This window comes from Vigna umbellata, chromosome 6, assembly GCF_029865625.1.
Source record: "Vigna umbellata cultivar VRB3 chromosome 6, Vumbellata_1.0, whole genome shotgun sequence".
Classification (NCBI taxonomy): Eukaryota; Viridiplantae; Streptophyta; class Magnoliopsida; order Fabales; family Fabaceae; genus Vigna; species Vigna umbellata.
In genome coordinates, this window is record NC_142170.1 from 5,379,793 (window position 1) to 5,391,952 (window position 12,160).

General features: G+C 32.4%; 1 protein-coding gene and 1 pseudogene across 1 annotated transcript; both read right to left on the reverse strand.

Moving 5' to 3' along the window:
• Positions 1-1,993, reverse strand: LOC124827804 (S-adenosyl-L-methionine-dependent methyltransferases superfamily protein). Its single transcript, XM_047300950.2, has 2 exons — positions 1,433-1,993; positions 1-1,226 (listed from the first exon to the last, which is right to left on the reverse strand). Exon 2 carries the CDS (start codon positions 1,166-1,168, stop codon positions 284-286), a length of 885 nt encoding a protein of 294 aa, XP_047156906.1. The 5' UTR covers positions 1,169-1,226; positions 1,433-1,993; the 3' UTR covers positions 1-283.
• Positions 1,994-4,580: 2,587 nt separating this feature from the next.
• On the reverse strand, positions 4,581-8,918 carry LOC148196635 (putative arabinose 5-phosphate isomerase pseudogene; annotated as a pseudogene).
• Between the last annotated feature and the right edge of the window lie 3,242 nt (positions 8,919-12,160).

Genomic DNA, 12,160 nt, shown 5'->3' on the forward strand with positions numbered 1-12,160 from the left:
TACCAAAAGGGCTGAAATTTCATTGCTATCTATATAACCATCAACATATACAAAAATTCTGTTCCAGATCTGTCATCAAGTTATTAAGCTATCCATCTTTTTGTTGACATTTTTTTTTTCAACATCTGGTTCGACTTCGTCTCCCCAGCCATAAACTAACCTTAAGATATTCACTCATATCTTTTCTTTTTTTTTAAAAAAAAATAAAACATTTTAACAAAAAAACATTTCTCAGTATGATATATGTTTATTACTTTTCTATTTAGTGTGAAAAATTCCACCGTCAACATAATCTCCAATCCAGGCGAACCTCGGCGGGGCCATGCACGTGTTGACTGGGCTTCCGGAATGAAACGATTTGGCTGCTCACCATGAAGGCCGTTACACGCTCGGAGACTCTTACATCTTCCATCTTCAACTCCTGCAACCTAAGCACGTACTCCGGCACGTGCAATAGGTCCCACACCACTCCCACTCCACCAGGCTTCATTACTCTAACCAACTCCGCCACCGCGCGCATCCTCTCAGCCGCAGCCTCCGCCGTCCGAGCGCCGTACTCCCTCCCCACCGTGTGCACGAACACGCCGGACACCACCACGTCGAAGTAGTTATCCGGAAACGGCAGCCGCCGCGCGTCGCCCTCGCGGCACGTCACGTACTCGCCTACTCCTTCCATCTTTGCCGCGCGGAGAGTCGACATCGTCGTGAGCTTCGACCGGTCCAGGCCGACGACGCGACCGGAGCTCCCTTCCTTCTTCATCTGCGTCGCCACCGCGTTCAGGAGGATGCCGCGACCGCAGCAGCCGAGGTCAAGCGCGAGCTTCACGGAGGACCAGTCGTGCACGGCGGAGACTATGCGCTGAGCCATGTCGAAGTGCAGCGGCACGGAGGAGTAAAAAAAGTTCGCCGCCGCAAAGAAGAGGCACAGCGCGGAGAGCGCCGTGACCGAGCCAGTGATTCCTGCCGCAAATCGCGCGGTGCCGCCGGCGCCGGAAAAGATTCGCTCGAAAAAGTTGCAAACGAGATCAAAATAAAGAAGATACAGAACAGACAACACAGAGAAGAGCATCGCCTGGCAGAGGAGGAAAATTAGGGTTTGGCGCTGCTCCATTCCGTAGATCGCGTACATCTGCGTCCAGTCTCTCTTACCGTTGGTCGATTTTCCCATTCGGTTCTTCTACACACGGTGCTTCGGCTCACTGCTTCAGCGAGCTGCTGAATAAAATCTGCAGTAATTGAGAGCGAGGCCTGTGAGAAAATCGTGCTTTTGGTTTTCACTTTGACAGCGAAATAAAAAGTGTGTGAATCGTTCGAAAGTGTCTCCAAGCAGTGAGAATAATTTGAAGATATTGGGAATCAGCAAGTCAGATCCAATTTCGTGGCGGTGAAATGAAACAAAATATCGATGCAGTAGTGACAGTCACGACCATACCGTCGTCGATTTTCCACTGGTACAGTTGTCAGTTAAGGTGCTCTTCCAAACGCGTTTTGCTTCGTCGTTTTGCGTCCTTCAAAACGGCAACGCTGTTCTGCGTTCAGTGCCTCTCTCTCATCTCTGTGTCCGGTTTGGGACTAGCACTGCACGGATTTCAAGAGTGGCCAAAGAGGGAGTGAAATGTTATGAATGCGCAATGGGATGGGACCTTCTTGTTCGTTGCGATTCGTCAAGAAATACTTATATAGTGTGTACGGCGATGAAGACCCTTTGAAACTTTGAACAGTTTACCGGTTCACCGGCTTAGGTGGTTGCCAACTTCCCACTCTCTACTCACTCACTTTTTTTTCTTTTTTTATTTTCCGTTTTCTCGTGTGAAAAAGTGGGAAAGAACGAAACTGTTACGATCCAGTCCTTGTAACGTTTCTTCCCTCACTCGTTTACAGCACAGCCATAATCAGAGCTTGGTAAAACTCTATTTAATGCCAATAATTTTCATTATGGTATATTTGGACTTTTTCCCTTGTCTGAGGAGAAACAAAGGAAAACACATCCATTCCTTTCTAAGCATAATATTTATTGGGTGGTAAATTCCTTGTTACTTTTGGTTCTTAATTCAACAATATTACCATTCTTTGTGTGTGCTTAGTTATGGAAGAATTTCAGAACAAAATTATCACCACGTGACGCTTTACTCGCTTCCTTCTTAAATCTATTATTTTTCAATGTAATTGCACATTTACCTAATTAATAGGTAACAAGTTCGGCCAACGGCGCCACACCCATTTTCTCCCCGCTGTTTCCGTTTCATAATATAAAATGTAAATTGCACAACGTATTCCATTTCTTTTGTTATACTCAAATGCTGAATATTTCCTTCATCACATTTTTATGACACGATCCCTTCAACAATGATAATTTTAATTTGTTGAATAATTTTATATAACCAACCATCTTTTTATTTTATTTTATGAATGTATATAGTAAATCGGAGCATAATTATGAGGCAGAGTCAATTTTCCAAAATAAGAAAACACAATGAGACAATAATATTATTACATATTTCTTTCCTAATCGAATGTGATTTTCAGATTTTTTTAGAACCAATAAGCATGTTATTCGGGTAAGAGATTATTTTGTATTTAAATTACGGTGATCATGATAACTACTTTATCCTACCAAGTTAGCTTTAATTGACGCTTTGATATAATATAACTAGTTTTGGGGCTTTAATTCCACCATAGTGATGTGCAGTAACGTATCCAGATAGAGTGTTTCCACCTCATATTTTCTTTAACTAACTCGTGATTTTCAAATATACTTAAGATTATTAATTCGTGGCACTATCAATACATTAAACAAAATTTATCAAAACTTTTAAATTATTTTATATTTCAACATGAAAATTTTCAATAAATTTCGCTCTTTTTATATATAAGTGCATAATTATTCTTGTGTGATACAAGAGTCCTGAGGTAGGGTTAGATTAGGTGGGAAACTATGAATAGGAGAAGAATCAGGTGGAGTCAATAGTTGAAATTGTTAGTAGTAGTTTTAGCATGTCATAAACACAAATTCAAGGACCACAACTAGGATTTGAATTATTTTTATATAGTTTGGTTGAATTTAAATGACAGTTCTTGATAAATTTTCACGTAAAAAAATGGATATCTGAGGAAATTCAAATTGTAATTTATCTGTTTATGATGGTAAAGTTGGGAAACTTTCATGAGATACTGTTATTTGCTTGAAATTCAAAATAAGTAGTGAACACGTAACCCACTTTATAGATCTTTCTATCACTCAAATGATCTAAGGGCAACAAAGATGCCATTCAGTGTCCTTTATTCAAGCATCACAGTTAGCAAATTACACTTTTCCTTTTTCTTATTCTCGTTTTTCATAATAAATATACATAAGTCATTTAGCTCTGTTGAAAGAAACACGATAAATTATGTCCCTCCACATACACACCTTTAAAATTTTGTAATTTTGTATATATATTCAATAGTTTTTTATTTTTTTTAAAAACAAGGTTAAGAATAATTTAAATATATTTTCTTTTTTAACTTTTTTATGTATTTTTATAAAGTAAAATTGTGACAAAACTCCAAATTTTAAAATAAATAATATTTTAAATAAGATAATTGAGACTAACGATTCAATATTAACGGACTTAAGGTCCTAAAGCTATCTTCTAAAGGAATAATATTGTATAATTAAGTAACAAGAAAAAATAAAATCAGATCATAAAACGATTACGAAATCCCAAATTTGACTGTACATAGCTTTACACTCGAAATAATGAAAAGATTTTTCAAATTAAGACACCATAATTAATGGGAAAAGAACTGTTCGTCTAATTATTTCTAAATAAAACTAAAAAAGAGGTGAAGTGAAACAGTGGTTTATACATTTGGAAAAAGATGTTATAAAATTTCATAATGAGTTATTTGAGCCTGTAATTTTAACTTGACTAAAATATAATTTAATTGTTATTTGTCGTATTAAAAACGAGACACGTTATTCTCAATATTCCGTTTAATAATTTTGTATTAATTTATTAGTTTTACCTAAATTAATAAATAGCAGTAGCATAAAAGGAAACTGTGGAATTTGAAATATATTTACGTGATATTGTTTAATCTTAATGAATTTGTGTTGATCTTAGTCTTAACATTGGTGAATTTGAATAAGGTGAAAGAGAGAGAGAAATGGTATTAAAACAAAATAGGAAAAAACGTTGTGGTTGAGACAACCATGCATGTTAACATGATTAGGTACCTTTCTTTCGCGTTACTCTGCGTGAGGGAAGCAGTATGCTCATAACTTTGCACAACCACCAAATAAAAATTATAAAAACTTATCATTTTTCGACTTCGTTTATCACTTTATCTTTAATATAGTTTTTCGAATATTTCCATATATATGCCACTGGTTTTCTTTTAATTTCGTTTACAAAAATGAATGAATTTAACAACAGTGGGTATCAGATTTACGTAAGAAGAAAATACATTTTTATGCAGCACTATATATATGGTTAGAACCTAAGTTCACGGCATCAAAATAGAAACTGCGAGAAAAAAAAAAAAACAAACTCGTATATGATTTAAGTTATCTTTTTTTCTAAGACAATAGTTAAACATTAAACACAAAAATTAGGGCACCAGCAGCGTGTGTCACTTTTTTTCATAATATTTTCATAATAATATAATTTTCCTCTGGCCGTAACTAAAACCGTGAGAATTTTTAGTTAATAAATTTGACTTGCCAATTATAATTTGAATAGACATAAAAGTGTGCTTTCGAGTATATTTTTGGAAAATATCTTTTTAACAATATTTCTGATAATTTTTTTATAACAACTTATGTGGTAGCTTGTGATTGGTCCATTTTAAATATACGGAAAAATAAAATAGTGACACTTAATCTATTGTTAAAAAGTTGTTAAAAAAAGTTGTTAACATAACATGATCCATATTTTTATTCTCTTTCTTGAATCAGAAACAAATTAAGGAAAAATAAATGTATATGCAAAGAAGAGAAAAATAACCTTGAAGATGAGACTCTTCCCAATCATGCCGATATAATGCTTTGCGTTATACTCATCATTGGTGAGATTTCTCGCCTCCATGAGTGTGATGGTTATGGTGTCCCCAAAAACCATCTGAATAGAAGTGGATGAGATCAGTGCAAGGTTTAACAAGAATAGTTCTTTCTAGAAAGACAAATGCACTACCAATGCACACATTGCGGCCAATGTGTTACCTTCAATAGAGGTGAGCACGTGGAGAAGTGCACCCTTTTTCCCTCACACAAGACACCATGTGAAGGAGTCCCTCGGTGGTGCCTGACTAGCTAAGGAGGATGAGCACGTCTTGGTCGTTAAGGATGTCAATGTCGTTGTGGAGCGCATCAACCAGGGATAAAAATGTAGAATAAATACCAAGTCAGATGAGTGTCTACAACGAAGCCAGACTTGTCAATGCCAATGAAGAAGACGGTGCATGCGACCTTAAGAAAGGTGCACGTAGAGGCTAGGATTTTATAGTGGTATATGTGTTCGAAGAAGAAGTTGAGGTGGCTCGGTTGGGACTTGAACAATGTTGTCAGGACACTCTCGTTAGCATCATCAACGACATAAAGATGCATTCTATGTCAATTTTGCACCCGTCATAGAAAGTCTTCACTATACTAGTGAGATAACATATTATATAAATGTAAATGAATAAAAATAGAAATTTCAATACATGTGTCCTTAATTCTAAATAAAGTTTTACTATTGACATTTAAAGTTTTTTAACCAAGTGTTTCATAAATTTAATTTATATATTTTCAATTAAACTTTTATTAAACTTTTTTGGTTTAGCGATTTCAACTCTCACGTTAACTAGAGATAAGGTCAATTTACAATATATAAGTGGGTACAAACATCATCTTACAAGTCAGTTTTGTAAGGTTGAATTAAGTTCACTTATTAACACGATATTTGTTGGGTATATTATTCCACACGGTATCAGGATCGTAATCGAACCACCCATTAATGTGTAGTCACATGGATGAGATGTATATACCTCGGTGTGAGGGGAAATGTGTTGAAAGTCCCACATCGTCTAAAGATAATGTCAATTTACAATATATATAAGTGGGTGAAAACATCTCCTTACGAGTTGATTTTGTAAGGTTGAATTAAGCTTTAAAGTTCATTTCATAACCAATGAATATTAAAAAAATTATATTTTTTAATTGAATATAAATGGTGGCACATGAAAATAAGAAAGACCCGTAAAATTAAACAAAAATAATATAGTATAAACATCCCTCTCCCCTTGCCAAATCCCATCACTCAGCAATATGAGATATATATCGAGCTAATCCCGCAATTGAAGCATTCGTTCAACCTCAAATCCTTGAATTGAAACACACTATTCACTTACAAATTCGTCTTACACAATCTCTTCCAAGAGTAAATTATTGAAAACAGATACAACATTAACGTATTTCCTAATTAATGATTTATTTTCTTCTATTATGTCAAGATTTCTTTAAAAACTTGGCTAACAATAAGGATATTTACAAGACATTTTGCAATAAATTATAAATAGTAATTTCTTATAATAGATTTTACCTCGTTTTTTCATAAAAGACTTGACCGATTTCTTTTTAATCTTTTAAAGATTCATCAAGCATAAAAAATCGCAATTTCTTAATCTAAGTTCGTAAAAAAGTATAATTTAAAGATTTTGAGATTGGATCTAGTTTTTAGCACTGTAAGTAACATTTTTAAGCTAATTTTAGTTTGCACACCTCTTTTATATTACTCAACTAATAGTTTTATTTTCTTAATATAATTCTACTTTTACAATACATTTTTCGATTTTCATAATTAAGAAAACGATAAACATTAAGTAAATGATATAATAGAAATAGTAAAAATAAAATATAAAAAAATATATTAAATTTTTTTATTTTCAATTATGGATACTGGACAAGAAATAATAATATGAAAAAAAAATCCGAGTCCCAATATTCCGTAATAAAATAAGAAAGTGAAAAAGCACTATGATGAGTGCATTTGACTTGTTACATAACTATAGCCGTACAACATGGTTTTAATATAACTTAAAGCTTTTTATTGGCCATATCCAAATATTATTTTGAACTCTCACTTATCACACTCTCCCACAGGTTTAAGCAGCCAACGTTATACTTCATAATCTATTTGATGGAGTTTATGAGTAAAAGTATTTTAAAAAAGAAAAAATATATAATATATATACATAATTAATATTGAAGCGTTATTTAGTTTTAAATTTTGAAGATTTATTTGAATTAATTAATAAAATAATGAAGTGAAAAATGGGTGAGTCGAAGCTGTAGAAAAATAAAAGGCCATGGAGTGTGACATTATTCCTAAAATGCCACTGCCGTTCTGCGGCAGAGGTGAGCTGGTTACCAACTACGCTTGACTTTTATTTCTGTCTGTTCATTGGAAATAGGGTTTTGAAAAAAAAAATAATAGGGAGCGTTAGATATTTCTGTTTTTCTGTTCTTGCTCAATCCCATTACTTTACATGTCAACGCGGTTCTTACTTTAATTAAATAATGTTCAAAACCAATTCCCATGAATGAAACTTGTCCTCTTCTATTGGTCCCCAATTCCAATTATACTATTCACTCTCTGCAGATTCTTCAATCATTTAACCAGTTTTACATTTAATTTAATGGTCTATTTAAGTTACTTGTCAGGGAAATTGGATAAAATGCAGTAAAAGAATATTTCCAGTGATAAGAACTCACATGATTATAGAATTATACAAAACCATACAAAAATTATGACACACTGACATCAAATGAATCTGTTCATGTGATGTTCGTATTTCTGAGAAGAAACGAAGAAAACCTTAAAAAACAAACCATGAGCTGACAGAAGGATTGATTGATTTATGTGAGAGACCCTAGTTTAATTATTATACTAGAAAAGTGATTTTAGAATTCCGTTAACTTAATTGATGAACTCACTTAAAAAGTAAAGTTGTTCTTCAAATACCTGATTTTCTTACACGGAGTAAAAATGTGTGCCTTTGCTTTGTTTTTTTTCCTCAAAACAAAAGCAAAATACGATGTATTAGGTTCTTACAGGATCCGAAGACCATTCCTCTCTCCTATGTCCACTCTTCTCTCCTTCTTTTATGGATCGCGGCCACGGTTCTTGGTTCTTCACTCTCAGTTACGAAAGAAGTGATACTTGCTGGAAATTTTTTAATACTCAAGTCAATAGAAAATCAAATTATCGTATTCGACTGAAAAAAATAACCTTTTATTCTAACTTTTCCTATGTCTTAATTTTGTTTTGTATTTTAGATATATTGTTAACCATTATTAGGATTCATATTTTATCTAGTATGGTGTTATATGTCGATATCGAGAGTTCTAGTTTTAATCTTTTGATTGTCATCTTGTCAATCAAAACATGGTAACATTTTTTTCTAGGGTCATCAACAAGACATTTAGAATGACATTTGATAGTAAGTTGGGAATTTTTTTGATATCGAGATTCTTAGGAATACTAAGACGATTCATTCGATATTCATCTTTAAGTTCTCCACCTTTCTTCTTAGGATTGACTCCCTAACCTCTATCGACAACATTGTATTGATTCCATAGGTAAGGTTGTACTGTGTCTCCCCAATTGGTAATTGGGGGATGCACCGATAGATCAATAGGACTTTCAACAAGTCTTCTTTTCATCTATTTTTGCTTGTGCCCAATTTTTTTTGAAGTTAGGTTAGTATGACTTTATTAATAAATTTGATTTGACCGTTAGTTTGAAGGTACTCAATCTAGTTGTTCATCCATTTGATGTCAAGGTTCATAGAATTCTTACAATTTTTCATGATGAACTCTTTGTCATTATCGAAAACTATAGAGTGAGGGATGTCGTATCGACACATAATTCTCTTCCATATAAAACCCTGAACATGTCTGGTTGTTATAAGCTCTATCTTTATCCATTTTGTAAAGTAGTCCACGACTACTAATAAAACCTTGTGTTGTCTGATGCTAGGAGGAAAGAGGCGAAAATGTTCATCCCCCATCATGTGAACAACCATGGAGAGGTGATTTATTGTAATTTTGTTGGCAGTAGGTGGATAAGATGGTTGTGTTCTTGGCGGCTTTGACATTTCTTCACAAATTTGGTGTAATCTTCCCTTATTTTAGGCTAGTAGTATCCGACCAATGGCACTTGAGCCATCATTCTTCGATGTTTGGAATGCAAGTCTCACACTCCATTATGTATCTCGTGCGTTACATACTCAGCTTGACTATTGGTGATACAATAAGTCCAAAGTGTGAGCCTCTTTTTGCAATAGACCTCTCCTTCTTGTCATTGCCCACTAGAATTCCTTCTAGGTGTTTTCGAAAGGGAGTTATTCAATCATCATCAACAATGTCTAATCATCATCAACATTGGGAGCATAAAGTGTTAGATGTTTAACAAATTCATGACATTTCATCTTTATGTGGTAAAAGAAGGGCCAAAATGTTCTTACAGTAATCGAACAACCTTAAAGACCACTCCTGCCTCATGTTGACTTGTCTTCAAACGTAAGTTCGTTCTTGTTTTCTCTCCTTATCATTCATGACCACGGTTCTCAACTCTTGACTCTCGATCTGAACGAGTAGTATCTGTAGAAAAACTCAAAAGGAGATCAAATTGTCGAACTATAGTATTATCATTTTAGAAAAGATTACCTTTTACCCTAGCTTCTTCTCCTCTTTATAAAGATATTTAATGAGTTTTTCACTGTTAACATATTAGTGAAGGCCCAAGTTTGTTATAAATCTTATTTTGTATTGTGCACTTATTGTTAATCATTATTAGAATCCATATTTTATCCGTGTAGGTCAACTTCTTAACAATATTGAGGATTCTAGCTTCAATCTTTTGGTCATTGCCCTATTGGTTATGAAGTGATAACTTTTTTTCTGTAATGATAGAAAAATATTTAAGATGATTGTCAAGATTTGACTTTTTAAATATCAAAATCCTTATGAATACTTAAATAATTCACATTGTAATGAAAAAATAAAATGTAGAAAAAAAATATACTATTTTCAATGATAATTGATGTCTTCATTTCTTTCATTATCTTAAATAATCAAGCATTTCCTTAAACAATAATACACAACTATATACTTCACTAAAATAATATATATATATATATATATATATATATATATATATATATATATATATATATATATTAAAATTATATATAATTTTAATGTGTGTTTAAGTCTTATATTAAAAAAAATCTATTCATTAAAAATCATAAAATTATTATCTAAATATTTTAAATTGAAATTATTATTAATTTTTATGTAAAGTTCAAAGATATTATATCTATCAAATAAATCTGTTGTCGGAAAAATAAGCACAGTAAATTTTCCTATCTTGATTATATCGATATATTAAAATTCTTCGAAAGAGGAAAGATAGATTAGAGTGGTGTGTGGCATGTGTGATTGAAAAAGAGAGCATACTCTAATTGAAATTTTGTTGGGTATTAAAGTAAAAGTAAAAAATGGAGAGAATGTGTTTAAGAAAGGGAAGCAAGTGGGTCCAAAAAATGGAGAAGAACGCGGCAATGAAGAAAAGGCGATTGCGCGTAAATCGAGGCTGGTTGGCACCCACAACACTGTCCAAATCCTTTTTAACCATTTTTCGAATTAAATATTATAAACAGAAAAATACAACTCTCATACTTTTAAATATCTAATGCTTTTATATTAAACCATGTATTATCTGTAATCTTAATTATATAGTTATTAACTATTATCTCTTACTTTATTAAAGTCCCTTTCTTACTTACTATACTTAAAACCGCTCATATTTAATCAGTTTTAACTCATAAAAGAAGAGGATAAAGTATGTTAATTATTTCACATTTACTTGTATTTTTTTAATTAAATAGTTAACATTATTTCTATAAATATTTAATGTTTTATTAATATCAAAATTAATTAGGTTCGGTCATAACAAAAAAAATAAATATCACATTGATAAACATACTGTTATTAGTTATTATTTTATCCATAACAGTTAAATCCATTGTAAGAAGATTTTACAATAATTCTCATACACCACTTCAACTTATTAATTTAGCTCAGATATTCTAATAGCATCAATACTCATAAAAGGAATCAACTTCTGAAAGAAAAATTTGACTTAAAAAAATATAATATTAGTTGCAATTTTTGTCGACTTAGTCGCAGTTTATTTATAATCATCTTTATTACGGCCCAGAATGAATCAAATATGTGTAAATCTTAATCTTTGCAAAGTCAATTTTTTCCTCTCTGATAACTTTGTATTCCTGTAAATATAATATCATTGAATATTTTTAAATAGTTTTTGTTGCAGTTGTTAACAACTGCACATTACTAAAACATTAGAATTAGTCACAGAACAGATTTCTCACCACGTCATGTTTAATTGTGACAATTTTGAGTATTTTGTTACGGGGATAATCATTTACTTGAACCTTTTTTAACTGTGGATTTATGCAATCTAGCAAGCGGATCTATTCTTTTATCTAGTATTTTCCAATAAAAAGTAGATTTTTTCTTTTGTTAAGCAATGAAAATTGTGATAAATCCTTCTATCCATTTTTTTTTCAAAAATATAAATTTAATTATTTACGATTCTTAATAATAACAATGTTGAAGAAGAGGAGGAGACACAAAAGATTAAAATGAAAAAGAAAAAAGAGAAGGAGTAAGAGAAAGGATGAAGATGAAATCAAACCATGATAATTATTGTAACATCCCAAAAATATAGCATAAAACTATATAAAAGAGTTATCATATAATAATACAATAGGATAGTTACTGGAAATAAAGTTAACCTTACAGTTATTACAAAATAACCATAAAATTTAAAACTTTACCAAGTTCCTATACTATTACAAAACTATGTACACAACTGAACAGTTAATACAAAATTAGAGTTGTGACTGAATGGTTCACACAAAGCTATAAACCATTATATGATCGAACGATCATAATCTAAACATTAGGGTTCTCGTCATCCAACGCCTTCTCCAACGAACATTCGTCTCCCTCTGCTCACACCCATGAGGTGATCATTGCAATTAAAGAGTACCGAATGAAAACATGAACAAGATAGAAAAAAAGGATAAACTAGAGTAATTTAATTGA

Bases quoted from the DNA above. Each gene is read 5' to 3' on its own strand.
- LOC124827804 (XM_047300950.2), bottom strand. From the start codon at position 1,168: ATGGGAAAATCGACCAACGGTAAGAGAGACTGGACGCAGATGTACGCG.